This window comes from Nansenia antarctica (assembly GCF_963989245.1).
Source record: "Nansenia antarctica genome assembly, chromosome: 7".
Classification (NCBI taxonomy): Eukaryota; Metazoa; Chordata; class Actinopteri; order Argentiniformes; family Microstomatidae; genus Nansenia; species Nansenia antarctica.
This window is the reverse complement of record NC_137677.1, coordinates 3,478,405-3,500,782: the sequence shown is the minus strand read 5'-3', so window position 1 is coordinate 3,500,782 and position 22,378 is coordinate 3,478,405. Positions and strand designations below refer to the sequence as shown.

At 42.2% G+C, this 22,378-nt stretch overlaps 3 protein-coding genes across 3 annotated transcripts in view; 2 read left to right on the top strand and 1 right to left on the bottom strand.

The window, feature by feature from the left end:
- Nucleotides 1-4,521: 4,521 nt before the first annotated feature.
- Nucleotides 4,522-6,163, bottom strand: LOC308162033 (uncharacterized protein). Its single transcript, XM_080536118.1, has 3 exons — nt 6,070-6,163; nt 5,364-5,520; nt 4,522-4,968 (listed from the first exon to the last, which is right to left on the bottom strand). Exons 1-3 carry the CDS (start codon nt 6,132-6,134, stop codon nt 4,657-4,659), a joined length of 534 nt encoding a protein of 177 aa, XP_080392244.1. The 5' UTR covers nt 6,135-6,163; the 3' UTR covers nt 4,522-4,656.
- Nucleotides 6,164-11,087: 4,924 nt separating this feature from the next.
- ctns (cystinosin, lysosomal cystine transporter) lies at nt 11,088-17,553 on the top strand. The gene is made up of 11 exons (XM_080536388.1): nt 11,088-11,144; nt 11,533-11,623; nt 11,736-11,820; nt 12,014-12,101; nt 13,336-13,439; nt 13,987-14,124; nt 14,237-14,336; nt 14,905-15,024; nt 15,221-15,391; nt 16,266-16,383; nt 16,981-17,553. Exons 2-11 carry the CDS (start codon nt 11,563-11,565, stop codon nt 17,121-17,123), a joined length of 1,128 nt encoding a protein of 375 aa, XP_080392514.1. The 5' UTR covers nt 11,088-11,144; nt 11,533-11,562; the 3' UTR covers nt 17,124-17,553.
- Nucleotides 17,554-17,780: 227 nt separating this feature from the next.
- The window catches only part of ranbp3a (RAN binding protein 3a), a gene marked incomplete at both ends in the record, with an annotated part of 16,557 nt that continues 11,959 nt past the window's right edge, over nt 17,781-22,378 (top strand). The window contains one exon of the mRNA XM_080535896.1: nt 17,781-17,802. Within this exon, the coding sequence (XP_080392022.1) occupies nt 17,781-17,802 (22 nt within the window). The remainder of the gene's footprint in view (nt 17,803-22,378) is intronic.

Sequence of the window (22,378 nt, the reverse complement as noted above, 5' to 3'; positions counted from 1 at the left end):
AATAAGTTGAAGAGAAGGACTGTCGACACATTCAGAACTACAAAACTGCAAAAGAAGAATAATTTGGATATACAGTACCAGTCAAAAGGACATAATGAGGATATATAATTATAATGAGGATATATAACGCATTAAAAGGCATTTCTCTGCTCTTCTCTCTCATGGAGTAACAGCTAACAAAGCCATGAGGAATAGCATGCAGTTTCACTACATCATCCATACAGGAGCCCTATAAATCACAGCTAAAGTGTCAGTGGTTCATGCATGATAGTGATCTGTACCCTCTTGACAACAACAGTGATCAATTCCCAGAAGCTTTACAAGATCATGTTCATTTATCTCAACTGTTGTCAGCCAGCCTTGTGTTGGTAATGTCTTAGGTTACATTCCATTTGTTTTCACAATAAACTGAATCACCTCCAGTTACCGCCAACTTTTAAGAGGGAGGTAGGTGATTCAAACATTTAGCAATTGTTCTCTCAGAGACATTCAGTTTTATTATCAACAAACAGGCAGAAAACTGGTTCTATTGTGAGTTTCTTTTTCCTGGAAAGTGAGCTTATTTTTAGGCCTTCCGATTTGAGATAAAAACACAGATTTAGCCAAGTACAATATTTATTCAATAAGCATATTTCCTTTCTTGTTTCAACTGGCCATTTCTCACTCCTTGCATACCATGCAGACAAGGGTTGACGTCTTCACTAGATTATGAAATATGCAGAAAGCCTTGAGGAATGACAGACCAGAACACTAATGAGCAACTGGCAGAAAATCACATTATAGAGATGAAGAAATCCTGTTGACTGATAACACCTGGTTATCAATAATACTTATCAAGAAATATGTTCTAATGTTTTTTCCAAAAAGTTAATTTGCCAGGAGGGGGAAGCTATTAAAATGAAACACGCATGAAGTTCAAGGGCTTAACATTAAGTGCTGATGTTTTCATCCAGAGTTTTTAAAAGGAAACATGTCTGATTTAAACACCTTTCTGACAGACTGATTGCTTTGGTCGTATCTTTGAAACTATAGGCTATTTTTGCAGAACTCTACACACCACAAAACCTCACCCCAAACCAACGAAACATTATACATCTCTTGCAAAAAATTAGCAAAACTCTTCAAACAAAAAACTGTGTTTTTGCGTCAATACGGTACACACAATCCATAATTTGAATAAGCACACGAAGCACCGACTATGCACTGATAGTATACATTAAAAACACTTGTGGCTTTTGCTTTTTCTGTGTGCAGGGCATAGCAGTTTGCAATAATGTTTTGTCATACATAGCCTAGTAAACACACATACACACATCCAAATGTGTCAAGTATGAATGTGTATTCTGAACATATGGGGGAATTATTATTTTTTCTCAATGTTCTAACACTCCTCAAACAACAAAAGCATAGTAGAAGAAAAGCAAAACCTTTGTGCGAGAAGAAAAATGTGTCAATGTGGAAAGGCAAATGGCAAAAAGTGTAGCAATGTAGAGACCAATGTTTACAGTTTTCCTAGAAGTGTGTTATAAAATTACACACTGAGTGTTTAAAGCAGAGAACGAGCATTCAGTTTGGCACACTTGGTAAACATTCCCTACAAGTGCTTTGAAAAATTCTGGCCCTTGGACAAATGTAGTTGGTGACCCCTGCTTTACAGAATACATTAATTAATAGGGGCATACTAAAGGGTAAAATGTCTGTCCCTAAAATATCCGTTGGGGTTGCATCTGGGTCCACTGAGTTAACATTTGATCAACAGAAGGAATTGTTATCATTACAGATGGAATTCAGACGCGAGACCGTGAATTTCAGATGCGAGAGCGGGAATTGGAGTTTGAAAAATTGGTTCATGAACGGGAGCGCCTTAAGTTGATTGCTGAGGGAAAGTTATTTGACGTTGGAGGTGGCGATTTGAGTCATTCTAAGAGGGATAATTTGTCTGCCATGGTTAGACTGTTGCCAAAGTTGAATGAAAAACATCCTGATATATTCTTTTCACTGTTTGAGAGTGTTGCCGACGATAGGGACTGGTCTACTTCGGACCGCACCGCATTACTACAGAGTGTGCTTATTGGCCGAGCTCAGGAAGCTTATATTGCTCTTAATGGTGGAGAGAGGAAAGATTATGATACAGTTAAGGCCGCTATCCTTAAGGCATATGAACTTGTTCCTGAAGCTTACAGACAGCGGTTTAGACAATGGAAGAAACATGATAAACAAACTCATGTGGTTGTAAGAGAACTAACGTGGCGGTAGAGGTGAATACTCTGGAGGATCTGTCAAATTTGATTATTTTGGAACAGTTTAAAACCATTGTCCCTGATCGCATTACCACTTACGTTAATGAAAACAAGGTGAAAACAGCAGGTCAAGCCGCGGTGTTGGCGGATGAATTTGTACTGTCTCATAAGAGTCCGTTTGGTGAGCATCGTTTTCAAAGCGATGGTCATGGGAGCCGTAGACATAATCCGAACGTGACTGACCTATTGGTAAATCGTGCTAAATTCCCTAACAGAGGTGGTTATTCTGTCCCCTTTTCAAGGTCGGAACATGGCAGTCAGAGTAGAGTAGATCCTAACTCGACATGCAATTATTGCCTTGAGAAGGGTCACTGGAAACAGGAGTGTCCTGTCCTAAAAGGAAAGAAAACCTACAGTGGGAAGGGGGGCTCTGTTAGACCGTTGGCTCTTGCAGCGCATGCTTGTGGGGCAGCAGCAAGAGTGTCTGGGGTTGCCGAGGGGTCTCCCTTTAAACCAGGGGTGATGGCATCCTCAGTATCCAGCCCACCTGCGGCTACTGAGTTGGCGGTGGCACTACTGGGCTCTGTCTCCATACAGATTAGCGAGGAGGATCCTGATTTTGGCCCGTTTATTACTACAGGTTTCGTTTCTCTGGTGGGTAGCCCACAGAAAGTGCCTGTCCAGATACTTCGTGATACGGGGGCTTCAGAATCTTTTATATTGGAATCGGTTTTGACATTCTCTCAGGAGTCAAGTGTGGGGACCAGCGTTTTGATTAGAGGGATGGGGATGCAGACTTTGTCGGTCCCCTTGGCCCTTGCATGAAATTGAGCTTTACTCTGATCTGGTCCAGGGGGAAGTAACCATTGGAGTTCGACCCTCTCTGCCTGTGGTGGGTGTGGCCGTCATCTTAGGAAATAACCTGGCTGGAGGAAGAGTGTGGAGTGATGTGCCTCCACCTCTGGTTGTTAGTTCTGGGTTTACACCGCCAACAGGACCCGACCTTAGTGTGAAGGAGTTTCCTGAGGTTTTTACTGCCTGCGCCATGACTCGTGCTATGAGTTGCATGGACCCTAAAATTAATGATGGTAAAGAGTCTGATAAGTTCACTCCTGACAATTTTTGTCTCGGAGTGAGTTGATTTTAGCACAACAGGAGGATCCTGATCTGAAGCTGCTGCTCAGTGGGATTCAGCCTAAGGATGAGCTGGAGAGCTCTGCAAGTGGTTATGTTCTCTTGGAGGATGTGTTGGTTCGTAAATGGCTTCCTCATAATGATTGTTCTGTGAGTGACCCAGTTTTCCAGGCAAAATGTACTGGTCCCTACTCTGTTGTACGACAGGTGTCCGAACAGAATTATTTGATCGATACTCCTAACCGTAGAAAGTCTACACAACTTTGTCACATAAACGTATTAAAATGTTATTATTCTCGTTCACCTAGGGCCGGAGTAGATACGGTCTTGGAGGTGAAGCCGGTTGTGTTGACCACAGTGAATGGGGTGTCTCCATCTCCATCCACTCCTGTGGTGGCAGCAGGGTGGGAGGAGGATGTGAGTGGGCCTGGAGACGGTGTTTTGCGTCCTCGGCTTAAGAATTCTGAGACGTTGGCTGATTTATCGGTACTGTTTGGGTTCTGTTTGGGTTCTGTCTGGGTACTGTTTGGGTTCTGTTTGGGTACTGTCTGGGTTCTGTTTGGGTACTGTCTGGGTTCTGTTTGGGTACTGTTTGGGTACTGTTTGGGTACTGTTTGGGTTCTGTCTGGGTACTGTTTGGGTACTGTTTGGGTTCTGTTTGGGTACTGTTTGGCACTGGTTTGGGCTCTGCAGCACTTTGATGTTTATGTGGGAGGGGGGTCCCATCCAGTGGTCGTTTATTCAGATCATAACCCCCTGACCTTTTTGCATTCTTTGCAGAGTCCTGTACTGTAATTATGGACATGAGTTTATGTTCCATTAAGGGACTCTTTTTGGCCACTTGGTTACAGACACATTTTGTAGAGTGACTGAGATGATGTTCTTGTGCTTTTTCCTCTCCACCATTCAACTCTGTAGTCTCCCCATCAGGGTCGCAATCCTTTATTTTTTTTTATTTTTTTTAAACCTTTTTATTGTTTGTATTGGATGTAATGTTATAAAAAGTAAAAAGGTACAGAAAATAAAACATTATAAAAAAGTGAAACACAACCATAAACCATAACCATACTTTTTTTTATTTCTTCTTTTTTTAAAAGAAAAACATCAGTCAGCAAATAATGAAGCGTGTCAGTAACAGACACTGTCAGTAGCCTACAGCAGCGTATCACATCACCCACACCACAACAAACACAATATTGACACCTCTCCAAACCGCAAGAGAATCTCAATCAAAAACGAGTGTGAAATGTATCCTCTGAATTAATTGGAAGAACATATAAAGTTACAACATCTTATGCAGTACAACCCCAACCCTTTTTGGTTCCAATTCCTTGTTGTAGGTGTTTGTGGCAGATTTTGACGCCTTAATAACAGAGATAGGGGGCTCCCACTTGAAACAGTGTGGCTCGAGGCCCGCCATCTTCACCGTCATGATGGATGAAAGGGTTCCGTCGAGAGCCAGACTGCTCCGGCTTTTAGTTCTGTTCATCCCCACCACGGAGAACACTCGTTCGTCGTCGGCGTTTGAATGCGGAAGTACCAGAACCAACTTGGCAATCTGAGAGAGCCTCCCGAATCTGCTCACCCCGCTCACCTTAGAAGAACATTTAAAATGGTAAATGAGCTGCACTTATATAGCGCCTTTTCTGCTGCTCCAAAGCGCTTTACAACGGCCTCTCATTCACCCATTCACACACACATTCACACACCAATGGCGGCAAGCTGCCATGCAAGGCGCTTCCGGCCCGCTCACTGGGAGCAATTTAGGGGTTCAGTGTCTTGCCCAAGGACACTTCGACATGTGGCCAGCCGGGGCTCGAACCGCTGATCTGCCAACCTTGTGATCATTAGACGGCGACTCTACCTCCTGCGCCACAGCTGCCCCACAATGTACATAGGAAGCCTAATTACTCAAGGATTTGCTTGTTCTTATGCAGCAAGTTGATTAAGTCAATGTGTATGTGTCAAAGGGTGCAGAATAATGATTACCCTATTCTTCTCTGATGCCATGCACCCCCAAAAGCACTCGACGTCGAACGTGGCTGGGTCTGGTGGCATGGGAATGTCCATGAACTGGTAATCCAGAAACTCCTCACTCAGTTGGTCATGCTCTTGAGGTCCGTGGTACGGGAGAAGTTCAGCGAATCTAAAAAAGAACACAATGTGCACTGGTCTGATATAGTTACAGCAGTTCAGTGGTGTAGTCTACATGATACGCAGGACTACGCCGTATACCCACTAGGAAAGGCCAAGGATTTCCATATACCCACTTGAAAATGTGTGCGGATACGTAACAGCGTTTTGTGACAGAACTTTCACTTTCATTCATAAAATTCACCCCGTCTGTGTTACGAAGCACTTGAATTTTGGACCATTGCGACTGACTATAGCGTCATATACCATCAACGGGGGGAGATGCGACATGAAATATGCCAAAATGCAGCACTATCATGCACAGATCAGCCTTATAACATGTAATTTAGATATATATAACGTTAGACAGGCAGCGCAGATTTATTTTTATGCCAAAATGAACGATATGAGGCTGGGAGGGAAAAATCACAGTATACCCACTAGAAAAAACTAGACTACACCACTGGTTACAGCAGCTGGAACAGCAGGGTTTGTTTTTCAGATGTGATTATCAAACTTTTTACAATCTATTCAAAATGATCAGAACTTAGTCAACCCTAACCTGTCAACAAAGTACAAGGCGTCTTCCACACCACACTCTGTCCTCCGCTGGACGTCAACAAACATGGCGTGTTTGAGCAGGGGTTCTCCCAGGGGTAGTTTCTCCATGGCGTACTCCACAGCCCTCAAGAGAAACGCCAGTGCCGCCTGTTGGAACCTCTCCACTTGGTGCGGTGTGATGTCTCCTGCATCAAGGAGCCTGTTGAGCGTAGCTCGCGTAGTAAAGCCGATATTCAGCTTTTCTCCTGCCAGAGACACAATAACAATACAACTATCAATTACTTTAGAACAGGTAGCTAAATACAGGTAAGTTTAAAATAAAAATGTATTTTTGTTTGTTTACAAGAGTTCGTTTACAGAGTTCATTTACAATCATCAACAACCACAATAGCTAACTTCAATACCCTTCTGTAAGTATCTCCCATCACATCAGTGATGACACGATCAAACTCATAACTTCGTGATCTTAGAATTATCAGGTTCTATCTCCGTTTAGGGTAGTTCAGAGATATTGAGCGTCAAAGTTTTTACATTCCATTATGTTTTGTGAGATGGAACCGTTGTATTTTATGAATTACTAACTCAAAAATGTCAACATTTTAAAAATAACACCACACAGGCATTAATAAACACCTAATGTATCAGATTATGTAAAAAACTCAATTTTGAACAAAATTGAGATAGAACCTTATAATTCTAACGTCACGACTTGTCTGAACAAGCAGCCCTCACACAAACAGTCTAGGTGAGGTCAGTGAGTGGATAGTGGATGTGTATCTGCTTATGTAAAACTTGGAAACTTGGAGTCACCTGGCAGTTGGTTTGCTGGGTCCTTGTAGAGGATGTCATGCGTTCCCCGGCCCTGCAGGGCTACAGGCTTCACAAACTTCGAGCACAACTTGCGGATGAAATTTGTCATCTACAAAATTGTATTTCAGAAAAGATTTGATCAAAATGACTTTAGACCTAAGACATAGCACTTAATGAAAAAAGGAACAAACGTATATATATCACATTATTGGCAGAAGCATATCCTCCTGACCCTCCCATTTTACCTCATCGTGTAAAAGGAAGATGGAGAACTTCTCTTTCTGGAGGAGGAGGTTGAAAGTGGAGAAGACAGTCAACGTCGCTTGATAGAAGAGCAGGTACACCTCCGTCATCGGGTTAGAGAACGCTTCCAACAGCCTCCTGAACCGCGGTTGTTTCTCATCTGTGAATAAAAAAGCACAGGTTGTGTAGAGTGGCCGGCTGTGGCGCAGGAGGTAGAGTCGCCGTCTAATGATCACAAGGTTGGCAGATCGACGGCTCGAGCCCCGGCTGGCCACATGTCGAAATGTCCTTGGGCAAGACACTGAACCCCAAATTGCTCCCAGTGAGCGGGCCGGCGGTGTGTGAATGTGTGTGTGTGAATGGGTGAATGAGAGGCCGTTGTAAAGTGCTTTGGAGCAGCTTTGGAAAAAAAAGCGCTATATAAGTGCAGTCCATTTACCATTAGACTAAGTTTACATTTCAGTCTCTTGTAATAATCTTGCATTCGTATCATTGAAAAATTAGACCTACCGGTACTTGATGACTTGAAGTAGCTGGCCAGCGGCTCATACTGCCGCAGAACCAGAGTCAGACACTTCTCCAGCCTCAACCACCGGAGGGGAATGTCCTGGAGCATTTCCATATACTCACTTTCATGGAACTCACAGAATTCTATGACGAGAATAGAATGTTGAGAAAAGAATGTTACCTCTTAATTTCCATCTAATCAAAATGTTCTGCATTTTAATTTCGTGACGTTAGAATTATAAGGTTCCATCTCCATTTTTGTCAAAATTGAGTTTTTTACATAATCTGATCCATTAGGTGTTTATTAATGCCTGTGTGGTGTTATTTTTAAAATGTTGACATTTTTTGAGTTAGTAATGAATAAAATACAATGGTTCCATCTCACAAAACATAATGGAATGTAAAAACTTTGACGCTCAATATCTCTGAACTGCCCTAAACGGAGATAGAACCTTATCATTCTAAGCTCACGATTTGTACTATATTGGGACTGGGACTGGTTAAAGTGCATACCTGTCCGATTGGTGCAACCTCTAAACCAGAATCCCACATCCACTGCCAGATCCTCTGGATCAAATCCAGACACCTGCAATACATGAATACGATTCACAATCACATTACATTTTGGGTCATAGATTACACATTACAGCACAACAAACCATTTTACTGGGCATTAGGTTAACAGATAGGTCATTGAAAGCATACATGGCCGCAAGGACAAACAGACTGAAGAACAGCTTCTACCCCAGGGCCGTCCAGGCCCTGAACACAGCAAAGACCTAGGTTCTGGGCCCTGGACAGTCTGGACGGATTGATGGCAGCTGCTGGACTGAAAAAATCAGGTGTAGTGCTGAGGCACAAATATGTACATTTCAAGCCTGCAAACTGCGACACTTTAAATAAATGTGCAATAACACTATGTACAATATGACAACCCTAGTCGTCTATATGTACAGTATAGTATAGTGGATAGTGTACATAGCCTTTATTTATGTAAACCAGCTCCTTCCCTTCTTGTGTTTTTTTAAAGTGTTTTTTTCATTCATTCATTCATCATACATGGTTATACTCGCCTCTAAGAACGCCAGGCCAGCTTGTTTCGCAGTGTTGTGGACGATGTGACAGGGGCACCCATGAACGTAGATGTTGCCATTTTCATTACGAATTCTGGATGCGATGGAATCTCTGACTCCTGTATTGACAGGTCCGTCATCAACGGACAGACTCACACAGTTGCCCCATGGTATGCCATGTTTTTCCAAGACCTCATTGATCTTTAGGTAGATGACTTCAGCCGTGCCACAGCCAAGCCCGCTGGTGGTGCACATATCCCAAAACCTATGGACAACTTTTCTGGTGTCCTCATCATATACCCGCACAGTGAGTGGGTTCATCTTCTCTCGTCCTGCAATGATAAGGTACATGTCGATCAGATTAAGGCCAAACGTCAAACTGCAGTTTGGTGAATTATAATATCTATAAAACGGGTGCTGGAAAGTGTGGAGAAATATAAATATAGGCTGTCGAAAGTAATACCTGTATCGTTTGACCCATTCGTGATCAACGTGAAAGGACTTTCCCTCATCTTCATGACCAATTCCTTTCTAAAATGCGGCGCCACTGCCTCGTTTATTATGCACGCTGTTTTCGTGCGGGCACACTTGTACTTCTGTGCGGTGGGGGAATCTTTAAAACAATCTTTCAGCAACGGGCCGATATGATCTGCCACTGAAAATGGCACATTGTGTGCAACCATCGCCACGGCCACCTTTACCTCAGCTCTCCTTGTCTGCAACAGAAAAGGGTTAATTTAAGAGCTTCATATCATTCATTCATATTCATATTCATATCATATCATATTCATATAACATATCTATATTATATATATATATATGTTACGGTACATGTGGGAATACGGTACAAAAACTAGGGTTAGGGTTAGGTGCTAGGGTGCTACGGTTAGGGTTAGGGTTAGGATTAGGGGTAGGCTTAGGGTTAAGGTTAGGGTTAGACATGCCAGCATGTACCAAGTCACCCTAGCACCTAAACCTAACCCTAGTTTTCCCCACATGTACCGTAACATATATATATTAATTAATTCATTCATATATTCATATCATTCATTCATATATAGCTTCATATCATGTTAAACAACCTGCCAGTAAAGCCCAGCCCATACACTTTTTAATTTATTTATTTCTTTACTTCTTGTAGCCTACCTTGGCTTCTTGTGTTGTCATGCCACCAACAGTGTCTGGGACAGAGGCTGGGACAGAGGCTGCGACATACAACTGTGCCACTGCTGCCTGTAGTGCCAGTTCTTTGGCCTGATGCCCCTTGCTTCCTACATGTCTGTTGACATCCGTGACCCCTTGATGGGCACAGGACTTCTCCTGCCCGCACACAGCGCACCAGTAGGAGGAGCTGGTCGTGCCTGCGGTGATGAAGGGCCATTTGGTTGACCACTCACTTTTGAACCCAGACTTATAGGTGGCTGCTCCAGTATGAGTTCTTCTCTGATTTTTTCTAGTTTGCTTCTCCTCCTCCACTGCCTCACCCACTGCCTTCTCCACTGCCTCACCCACTGCCTCCCCCACAGCCTTCTCCACTGTTTCCTCCTTCACTGCCTTCCCCACTGTTTCCCCCACTGCCTTCTCCACTATCTCCTGACTTTCCTCTGACCTGGCAACTTTTTTGCAAGGGGGCTGACCCCACGCTGCCTCGTTGCTTCCTGCTTTCTGCTTCGTTGACATATTTAAAACAGAATGCAATGCATGCCAAATGCATGCAAAATGCAATGAATGATTCAAAATCAACAAAATGCAATGAATCTAATGATTCAAAATCAGAAATGCTGATGATTTGAGGTAGTTTGCATACAACTAAACATGCACATAAAAAGCAGTTTGTTGTTGTTTGTTGTTTTCTAGCACAAGAAATCCCTTCTGGTCGGAAACGAACTCATCCGTCACGAAACTCATATCCAGTAGCTTTCTTTCAATGAATTTCCAAAATAATAATAAGTCCCGTAAAACAATTGTTCTTTCTCGGCGTGAGAAACATTTGTTGTGTGCCGTGAGAGCGTGAGAACTGGTTGAAACGAAACGCGTGTGTCTCACGGCCACAGCGTGAGACTTGGCAACTCTGAGTAACAGTTACGTCTGCGCATGCGCGATTCGCAGGGAATTCTTTTTTGCATTAGCTACATTTCAATAAAAAACTGTAAAAACGTAGGTGTTCTAAAACTTTGGAGCGGTAGTGTATAGATATAGATATATAAATTAATACTAACAATAATTTGATTACACATTATTCTTTAATTGGGTGTTTCTAGTTGCGCCTATCGGGTGTTTAATAACATTGACGGTGTTGAACGCAGCTTAGCAACAGACAGCACTTCCTGCTTTCAGTCACCTGACCGGATCACATGACCAGACTGAGCACCAGTTTACGGAAGCGAGTTAAAACAAAGCACAACAGACCTCTGTGGTATTGTACTATTAGTTGATCATACAGGTAGATTGTGTGTTTATTAACGTTGTTTAGCATAAATCAAGTAGCAGGCTATGAAGTTCATTGATTGAATGTAGCATATTTCCATTGCAATGCTTGCTTTGTGTAGTTAGTAGGCTACTGTTGTTGAACTCAGACATTTGTTTGGACACAGCATATGCTCTCTTCTCTTAAACACAGACACTTCTATCAATGTCTTTTTTCCATTAACTATTGTCTTTTTAAATGTTTTATCTATTTACTTCTTATATTTGCTTTTATTCATTGTAATTTTTATTTTCTTACTATGCTGCTCTTGCTGTATTTTTAAATAATGCATGTAAAGCACTTTGAATTGCCCCTGTTGTATGAAATGTGCTGTACAAATAAACTTGCCTTGCCTTCCCCTCAGTTCTGCACTGGCCAGGTACTTCCAGTCAACATGTCAATGACCTGGCATCTATCAATCCTGGTCATAGCACTCTGTTCATATGTCATATGTGGTGAGTTTCTCCCTTGTTCTCTCATGATCTGATTTAATTTGATGGAAAATACATGCCTGTCTGTTATGAAAGCTGACTCACTTGGTTGAATAATCTCATATTCCCTCAACAGATGGTAACAGAAGTGTCTCTCTGTCGGCACTTGCTACTGTCGACTTGGAGGAGAGGGGCTCGACCAACATCACCATAACGCCGAGGTACAGTATGCACTGACTCTTATCATCTGTTGCCCAATTTAACCTCTATATAAGATAATAACTGGGCCATATTTGGTTGTGTATCAATATCTGACACAGTTGATCGAGATCAGTTCAGTTGTTCAGTTCCTGGTGTTTTGTTTCAGAGATTATTCAGTAGTCTAATTCCGTCCTCGTTGTTCTGCTTTTGCAGTTCTCCTCTGAACGTGTCGGCGGTCATTCTCTTCCACATCACTTATTCTTCCAAAAATGTATCGACGATACTTACGCTTCCTGAGGAGGTATGTTTTCTATCCCGTCGGCAAGTTGTCAGTATGTATGCACCCTAAAATATATTAGTTAAAAGAAAAAAACAACATTTACAATTACAGGAAGCATAAGTGAAATGGAGAAAGACATGACATATCGCACACAATTGGAGCAAGCACAAACAAGCAAGCACAGATGATGGCAGCAGCGTCAATGCAGTTCATACAATACAAAGGGGACAAGGGAACAGAAAATAGTCACAGCAACAACATTGAAAGTACAAGACATACATGCAGGCACAGGCAGGTAGCAGAGACCGAGGGGCAGCATCGATGATTATGTCAAATATAATCACATCTTACATTTTACATTTACATTTTTGGCATTTAGCAGACACCTTATTCCAAAGCGACTTACAATCAATACATTTGACTAAGCAAGTGAATCATCAATCCACCAGTTGTAGCAGGAAGAGTAATCCAGCTCAGGCCAGGGGCCATTGGCAGTCTCAGTGATAGAAGGAAAACATCTGACAGAGAGTAATGTGTGCAGTTATAGTTATCGGACAGCCATGTTTTAAGTTGTGTTGGACAGGTGGAGTATGTGCTATGTATGTATATCTTTGATATGGGTGGGGGTAGTGAATTCCAGTTTTGTATTGCTTTAACAGAAAATGATAGTTGACCAAATGTGCTTTTCCTAAATGGGACTAGAAAGTCACCTCATGTGGTGCTTCTGGTGATCTGACTGCTGTTGTTATGTTGAGTTATGAATGAGTTAAGAGGAGGAGGAGCGGGGTTATGCAGGATTCTGTAGACCAGGCAGATGTTTTTTGTATTTGATGACATCTTCCCAGCTCAGAAGTTTAGGGTTGTTTAGGATGATACAATGATGTGAGCTGTTAGTAGATGTTGACTACATGTCGTGAGCTTAGAATTATAAGGTTCTATCTCCGTTTAGGGTAGTTCAGAGATATTGAACGTCAACGTTTTTACATTCCATTATGTTTTGTGAGATGGAACCTTTGTATTTTATGAATTACTGACTCAAAAATGTCAACATTTTAAAAATAACACCACACAGGCATTAATCAACACCTAATGGATCAGATTATGTAAAAAAACAAAATTTTGATAGAACCATATAATTCTAACGTCACGATGTGTAGTCAGTGTATGTCCTTAAACCATAAGTCACAATTCTTCACACATATACTATGTGTACTGTCTTCACACACATAACCACAACTGTGTTTCTTTTACGAAGCTTGAGCTGCCAGCAGGAGCCTCATCAACTAGTTTTATGGTCCGTGCAGAACATGTGGGGCAGGTGACAGCGTATTTATACAGCAACAATACTGACATAGAAAGGTGAGCTCTTCTCCTTGTCTGTCTCTGTCTACTATTAAATATTTTGATTCCTACACCCCCCGCACCAACCTACGGACCTTTGGGGACAGAGCCTTCAGTGTGGCCGCACCTACCCTCTGGAACTCCCTCCCCATAGTGATCCGCAACGCCCCCACCCTGGACTCCTTCAAATCAACCCTTAAAACCCATCTGTTCTCCAAGGCCTTTGGCCCCTAGTCACTGTTTCTGTTTTGCTTTGTTTGTTTTCTGTTTTGTCTGTCTGACCATTCCCCTTTAGAATTGTAAAGCGTCCTTGGGTTTTTGAAAGGCGCTATAGAAATCAACGTTATTATTATTATTATTATTATTATTACACCATCATAGCTCATAGGCCTACCATGCATAGGTGTCTTCTAAATCAGCTTTGTAATTAATTAAGCTTACAAAGATATAACTTGAATTGATAAATGTTTAACTCTATGATCATTTACTTTTCGTTTTTGCACCGGTAGATCTGCAATCAGCAATACTGAACAGTACTAAAGCTCTCTCCTGCTATGTCCTCCAGCTTCACCACCAGGATCCGTTTCTTGGTCGTCAGGAGCAACATCCTGATGATCATCAATCAAGTTATTGGATGGATCTACTTCGTAGCATGGTCTGTGTCTTTCTACCCCCAGGCCATTTCGAACTGGAAAAGAAAAAGGTATGTAATTAAAACTTGACAGTTTCAACAATTTCTTATCTGCAAGCTCATGAGGTAGAAGTAAAAATGACATCTGTGTATGATTTATAATAAAGTGTGTCTTTTTTGACAGTGTGGTGGGGTTAAATTTTGACTTCCTGGCACTCAACTTGACAGGCTTCATTGCCTACAGTGTCTTCAACGTAGGCCTCTTCTGGGTGCCCTACATGAAGGTAGATAAGTTCTGTTTGCTTTCACAACCATTTATGAAGTCTTAATTATTATTATCTTTTGTCTCTGGTGAAAGAGTAGGATACATTATTCTCAACCTTCTATAGTATTACAAACGCATCTTCCTGTATACCAGTTTGTACAGCGTTCGGGACGTTGCTAGTGTTGCACTGTTACAATGTTGTTGTTGTAATTAGAGTAGAATAGAATAGACTTTATTGTCGTTGTACAGTTGCCTATACAATGAAATTGTAGTGGTTCTTCTGAAGGTGCAAAAACAGAAAACATATTCACAAACATATACACATATAATATTACACACTAGACAATTAAAAAGCGAAAATGCTATAAAACAAGCTAAGAGACAATGAGGTCCGTGGTGTCAAGTGCAAATAAAGACAACAATCTTAAGGAAAATAAAAACAACTATAAAAGCAAGCTAAAAGACATGAGGTCAGTGGCGTTATAATACTGTAATAATACTGTAAAAATGTATAAATAGGCACTTAGAATAGAGTTATTGCCCATTTCTATTGCACCTTTTCAATGAAATTGATGTTTCATTTCCAGGAAGAGTTCATAAAGAAGTATCCTAACGGTGTGAACCCGGTGGACGCCAACGATGTGTTTTTCAGCCTACACGCCGTGGTGTTGACGCTAGTCTATATCTGTCAGTGCATCATGTACGAGGTGAGCAACACAATGACTTCCTTCTCTTGATGTCCCCTATGTGTCACGACAGGAGACACATGTTACATTAAACTGGGGGAAAATGTAAAACAAATTTGGCAAAAACAGACATTGGCGTGTTCCTTTGGTAATCGTTTGTTTCCCTTTGTTTTCAACATTAAAGTGATGAGTGATTTCCTGTGTGCTTGTGTTGCAGAGAGGAGGGCAGAAAGTGTCCATGACGGCGATTCGCCTTCTGGTGATTGGCTGGACTTTTGCCCTGGTCACCCTGTTTGTGGCAGTCGCCCACAAGATCACCTGGCTGGACTATCTGTACTACTTCTCCTACATTAAGCTAGGTGTCACCCTGGTTAAGTACATTCCTCAGGTACGGAATTCACAGGACCGTTTTCATCTATTGTGAGCTTAGAATTATATGGTTCTATGTTGTCTAGGGTAGTTCAGAGATATTGAGCGTGAAAGTTCTTACATTCCATTATGTTTTATGAGATGGAACCTTTGTATTTTATTAATTACCAACTAAACTTTGTATTTTATTAATTACCAATTAAAAATAACACCACACAGGCATTAATAAACACCTAATGGATCAGATTATGTAAAAAACTCAATTTTGACAAAAATGGAGATAGAACCTTATAATTCTAATGTCACGCTATGGCAAATACATTATCATTGATGCATTAAACTACAGGACTTGAAGTCTATGACTTGATTTAAGAATGCTTGTGCTTAGCAAAAGAAAATGAGCATGAACATCTTTGCATTTTAGCCGCCTGGAGTAAAAAATTTCTTCTCAAACCTCAACAGCACACATTATAGTCAGGCATTAGATTCAGTAGAATTGCTGTAAAGGGTTGGATTCTCAGCGTCTAATGTATATTGTAATTTATTATCTTGAGACATCTACTGCCCCCCAGCACTGCGTCTCCTGAAGACACCCGCTTTTCCCCTTTACTGTGTCCCCTAAAAACTTCTATTGACCCCCTTGTACTGTTTCTCTGTTTCTCCAGTGTCAATATATAACAAATAAAAATAAAACACCTAGGTTTAGAAGAAGGTGATAGAAGAAGGTTTTTCCTTCTATCAATGGCCCCGGGCCTGAGCTGGATTACTCTTCCTGCTACAACTGGTGGATTGATGATTCAAATGTATTGATTGTAAATCGCTTTGGAATAAGGCGTCTGCTACTGTAAATGCCAACATGTAAATGTAAAATGTCTACGTCTTTGTGTCGTCAGGCCCGCATGAACTACCAGAGGCAGAGCACAGAGGGATGGAGTATCGGGAACGTGCTGCTGGACTTCACAGGCGGCAGCTTCAGTCTCATCCAGATGTTTCTACAGTCTTACAACAACGGTAAGCCTCACCGCTGAATCTCCACGGCTAAGATGATAATCTTACGCTACTGTAACTGTAGTGTGTGAATGGGGACAGGACAAATAAGCTTTGCTTCCTCCTATTCCCTTTCGGAGAGCTTAACCATGTGGATTTTTATTTATTGTTTTATTTTATTTTTTAAAATCATTTGTATCCCAACGTACTTGGTCTGCTGTTCGAAATAAACTTGAACTATGAATAATAATAATAATAATAATAATAATAATAATAATATTAATAATAATAATACATTTTATTTATGGGCGCCTTTCAAGGCTCTCAAGGACACCTTACAAGACAGTTCAAAACTACATATCAAAACATTAAAATCAACAAAACAAAATGAGATAAAAACAGCAAAATCAGATATAACAACAAACAAAATACAGGAGATCAAACCAAGTAAGCCATTGTGAAAAGGTGTGAAAAGGAAATGATGTAAGACAAAATAGCATACTTTATACTGTACGAGCCTGAACGTTGTATGAGTTGATCTTGTACTCTACAGTATTGTATTTAACATTATTATTATTATTATATTGTAAATAACATGGGTGTTTGTGTTAATGTGTTTAGATGAATGGAAGCTGATCTTTGGGGACCCGACTAAGGCTGGACTTGGATTGTTGTCCATATTCTTTGATGTGGTGTTCCTGATTCAACATTACTGCCTGTACAACCGTACCTTACAGTACCAGACTATTAATAACACAGAGTAGGTTTACGGCCTCTCACTCTCACTACCTCGGCCTGTGAGGCTGGTCCAAACAATCTGAGGTTGTTGCCAATACGACAGAGAGACTAAATAAGGTCAGAGCATTTATCTATTGTTCTCAACATGTGAACAGAGCCAAGGTGGACATTATGGCCTTTGTTTGACTAGCACTTTCTATCTCTGATAATTATCACGTAGGTTAACAGGGAATTATTTTGTTTATTAAATTGGGAAAAAAACTATGAACCACTATGGGGAGGAACTCAGTAGGGTATAATCCTTTTAAACTAACTGTAGCATAGGCTTAACATGTCAGCAATCTTTCAATTGCCGTTTTGCTATTGACTTCTTTTTTTTGCTATTGTCATTGTTGACTGACTTTGTAATCACTGACTATTTTGGTTCAATCATGTAAAAACATAATTGTTCAAAATCAAAAATCAATAAAGACAACAAATTCTGTTTTTAACACGTTTCGTCTGTTTGTGACAGTGTTTGGGGTAAATAAATAAAGGGCCCTAATTCAACGGGAATAATTTATCAATGTCAAATTACTATACTTGTGAAGGGCTCCCTCTAGTGGTGGCATCTAGCGAATTTCCCTCCTCTACCCATACCACGCATGTCGACCGCGCGGTGCATTCTGGGAGCTCCAAGTAAAATGGCGGACCTGGCAAACGAAGGTAAGGCACCGTTGAGTGGAGAAAGATAAACAAATGTAATGAATGAACCACGACAGAGAGGGAATATATAAACCTACGCTATATAATATGGTCAGGACAGTGACAGGACTCAGCTGGCATGCAAAGAGCCGGTAGTTACGACAATAGTTCGACTTAAAGCGAGTCGTTTTAGTGAACATTAGAAGACGTTAGAGCTCCCGGCCTCTGGTATATGTGTTAACAGGGGGGAGGAGGAGTGACAGACAGACAGACAGACAGACAGACAGGCAGACAGACAGGAGTGACAGACAGACAGACAGGAGGAGTGACAGACAGACAGACAGGAGACAGACAGAGAGACAGGAGGAGTGACAGACAGACAGGAGGAGTGACAGACAGACAGACAGGAGACAGACAGAGAGACAGGAGGAGTGACAGACAGACAGACAGACAGGAGGAGTGACAGACAGGCAGACAGACAGGAGGAGTGACAGACAGGCAGACAGACAGACAGAGAGACAGACAGGAGGAGTGACAGACAGACAGACAGACAGACAGGAGTGACAGACAGACAGACAGGAGACAGACAGGAGGAGTGACAGACAGACAGACAGACAGGAGGAGTGACAGACAGACAGACAGGAGACAGACAGGAGTGACAGGCAGACAGACAGGAGACAGACAGGAGTGACAGGCAGACAGACAGGAGGAGTGACAGACAGACAGACAGGAGACAGACAGAGAGACAGGAGGAGTGACAGACAGACAGGAGGAGTGACAGACAGGCAGACAGACAGGAGGAGTGACAGACAGGCAGACAGACAGACAGAGAGACAGACAGGAGGAGTGACAGACAGACAGACAGACAGACAGGAGTGACAGACAGACAGACAGAGAGACAGACAGGAGGAGTGACAGACAGACAGACAGACAGGAGGAGTGACAGACAGACAGACAGGAGACAGACAGGAGTGACAGGCAGACAGACAGGAGACAGACAGGAGTGACAGGCAGACAGACAGACAGGAGACAGACAGACAGGAGTGACAGACAGACAGACAGGAGTGACAGACAGACAGGAGACAGACAGGAGTGACAGGCAGACAGACAGACAGGAGACAGACAGACAGGAGTGACAGACAGACAGACAGACAGACAGGAGTGACAGACAGACAGACAGACAGGAGTGACAGACAGACAGGAGACAGACAGGAGGAGTGACAGACAGACAGACAGGAGGAGTGACAGACAGACAGACAGGAGGAGTGACAGACAGACCGTGTGGCAACACAACCCGGGGAGAGATGGGAGGGGCAGAATGTCACCTTGTGACTGTTAGAATTATAAGGTTCTATCTCCATTTTTGGACTTTTTGGGATTTGTTTTACATCATCTGATCCATTAGGTGTTTATTAATGCCTGTGTGGTGTTATTTTTTTAAATGTTGACATTTTTGAGTTGAGTAATTCATAAAATACAAAGGTTCCATCTCACAGAACATAATGGAATGTAAAAACTTTGACGCTCAATATCTCTGAGTCTGAACTGCCCTAAACGGAGATAGAACCTTATCATTCTAAGCTCACGAGATGTCAAATATTATGTCTGTTGCTACATTCTCTTGTATTGCATCTCATGTATCTAAATGCCATGCTCGTTTTATAACCAAAGCAATTCAATAACGCACGAATGAACAATAGAAGAGATCTGGGTCACACATGCTATGTATGGACACTTGGGGTGGGTGGATTTGTTTCTCTCTCTCGAATAGCCTGTGACTGTCTCGCACCTTCCATACCTTCACTAGCTAGATCACAGACAGCATACACTCGTACAGTCACCAGTCACAACACAGACAGACACTACCGGCCTTTATTGACATACTGTCATTAGGTGTTTAGGTGGCATGTCTCCTGGAGGTTTGAACGCTAGTGAAAAGTGACAGCTAGGGACCTCAGACAGTCTACAGGTGTCTGTCTCTTCCTTGCCCTTTTGTTGACAAGTTTGTTCCCAGATTGAACAGTGCCCCGGTCACAAATGGGGCTTCTTTGGGACAAGCAATATGAATATAGCTCCTCTGTAAGATAGCAGAGATCGATATGGGCAACATAGAGACTGGTGTATGTGACATGAAGTCAGTGACATGCTTGTCCACCGGTTCTACTGGTATTCATGGCAGAGTAACAACAACAATGATTTGCTATGACATTTCCTCCTTCAGACAGCATCAGCATTCATTCAAATGTGGTGTAATATTCAATCAATCGGGAAGTAAAATCAAAGGGTTTTCCTGCTATCCCAGTCGTAAGAGGCTTAGACGCCGGGCTAACTATGTGACTAGTCGAAGACTAATGGGATTAATGCCTGTTGTCGGCTGTAGCCACTCTAGTGCTCCCGAATGTCACTCTAAAGGTGTCTAGACTATGGAGTTATAGGCTAGTCTATGGTTGCGTTCTCTGCTCCGCTCAGAAGCAGCAGTAGTATAGTGAACATTTCTCCAGGCACTGTGAAGATCTGCCATCTAGATGACTTCAAGTAGCCTCCAACCTTTCTTGGGCTATATCTGACAGCTGCACCCCCTTAAAGACACTGGAACCCCATTCCGTACCCCCTCTCTTCTGTGGCTCAGATTCCGTTTCCTTTTCATCAGCTGTACTTTACGAGGGATGAGGTCACAGGGGCGTTGATGCTGTTTGAAACTGAGACAGGGGTTTTGGGATTAGAAGCCCTACCACACATCCTTCGTCCCACACCAGTGTCCTACTTCGATCTAACAGGGCGGCCAATCACAGTGAACTATTTTTGTTTGCCTATTTAGTATTTACTGAAATGTTCATGATGATGTCTTGTTTGTTTCAAGCAGGAGTGAGAGTGACATTTTGTCACCTGTTGAGGGTTAGAGAACCAGAGAGTTAGGGGTCAGAGTTGACAGCATGGAAGATGACAAGGGTGAGTGAACAGTAGAGACGGTGCTCAATACTAGCTCTATTCTGAGTTGAGTCAAGTGGGTCATTAAACTCCCTTCAATGAGACAATGTCGCATCTTTGTAAAGGTTTCAACCAAAGGTGTAGGTTAGTATTATTGCATGTGGTTAGGCAGCAATCTAGGCATGCATCCTTCTTCTGTCTCTCCATGGTGTCATCGTCTCATCCGGCACAGGTGTGAGTGTGCAGTCATTCACGTATCACAACACTGATATGTAGGCTACATGTAAAGCCTTTAAAGAGCTCACTGGTTATGAAGACATAACAACAATAGGCTAAGCTCGAACAATAAGCCAAGGCTAAGAATAGGCTCCAGCTTAATGAATAGACATACATAGCCTAGACATAGCCTTAGGCTCCAGCTTAATGAATAGACATAGCCTTGGCTGTGCCATTAACAATAGACACACTTATGTTTTCTGTCAGCCGAACTTGAAATAGCCATACTAATCAGAAAGGCTAGCCTACATTTGAAAAGACCAGAGTGTGACTAAAACTCAACATGTCATTGGGACTGTTTTAGATCAAATCAAGGAAGTGAAGTCTGTGTGATCCACTTCCTTGTTTTTCTAAAGTGTTAATGTCAAGAAGCATCTTTTGAGATTGATCTCAATCTCTTGGCCTTTTGATTTGATTAGCCTAGTTTTTTGGGTCAGACACTGTGGAGGCTAGTTGTTTTGGTTGTTGTTAGCCTAAGTCTGCTATTCAAACATACACTTTCTCTAGTCAAAGCACTCATAGGCTCTCTCCCTCCCCATCTTGGCCAGCGTTCATGCATGTGTTGCTTCACCCCTCGAGGGCACGGTGGTTAACGCCAAGCTATTACAATGCCCTGTGACCACGTAGAAGCTCTATGCTGAAAGACTTCCATTACAATCTGGTAGTTCAACAACGTACGTTCTTTAAAGCCTTTGTTGTATTGCTATGTTTGTCCCATAACATAAATACAACTAACCTGCTATGTCTATAACCTGATTGCCTTCAACCTAACCATATATCATTTCTGTATTCGCTTCATATCGTTCTTTAAATTGATGCTCTCTCTGTTTTTATACAGTATACACATTATGTTTGCCATTTATTTTGCCATTTAGCAGACGCTTTTAATCCAAAGCGATTTACAATTACGAATTACAGGGACATTCCCCCTTACTCAATAGCACACTAGTAGTGGTGTGGTTTCAGGCGGGATTTGAACTCACAACCTTCTGATCACAAGTCCAACTCACTATCCACTAGACCACCACTACCCCACTGTTTATCCAGTCCAGTCAGCCGCTGTAGCTAGTTGCATCATGTTGCCCTGGATCCCTAGAAATGCCAAGAGCGTAGGCAGCCCCACACATGGTAGGTGGGGAAATTATAGAAAGTAAGTCATAGCTACACATCCCTGGAATCAGAGCCAATCCACGTGGCTCTCTCCCTATAAATAGGCAAAGGGCAAATTATAGCAGGCATGCAGGGAGGCAGCAGTAACTCGGTTAGGAGGTTGATATCATCCTTTAGATCCATCTGTTGGCCCTCCTGGCGTCGGTCCTACATCACTTCTCCCTCCGACGGCTTCACAGTTCCCTCCCTTAGCTGTGATAGCTAGTAGGTTACTCCCGCGTTT

Bases quoted from the DNA above. Each gene is read 5' to 3' on its own strand.
- LOC308162033 (XM_080536118.1), bottom strand. From the start codon at position 6,134: ATGTTTGTTGACGTCCAGCGGAGGACAGAGTGTGGTGTGGAAGACGCC. The intron at 5,521-6,069 runs GTTAGGGTTGAC...GTTCTTTTTTAG, and splicing joins GCCTTGTACTTTGTTGACAG to ATTCGCTGAACTTCTCCCGT. The intron at 4,969-5,363 runs GTAATCATTATT...TGTTCTTCTAAG, and splicing joins TGGCATCAGAGAAGAATAGG to GTGAGCGGGGTGAGCAGATT.
- ctns (XM_080536388.1), top strand. From the start codon at position 11,563: ATGTCAATGACCTGGCATCTATCAATCCTGGTCATAGCACTCTGTTCA. The intron at 11,821-12,013 runs GTACAGTATGCA...CTGCTTTTGCAG, and splicing joins AACATCACCATAACGCCGAG to TTCTCCTCTGAACGTGTCGG. The intron at 15,025-15,220 runs GTGAGCAACACA...CTTGTGTTGCAG, and splicing joins GTCAGTGCATCATGTACGAG to AGAGGAGGGCAGAAAGTGTC.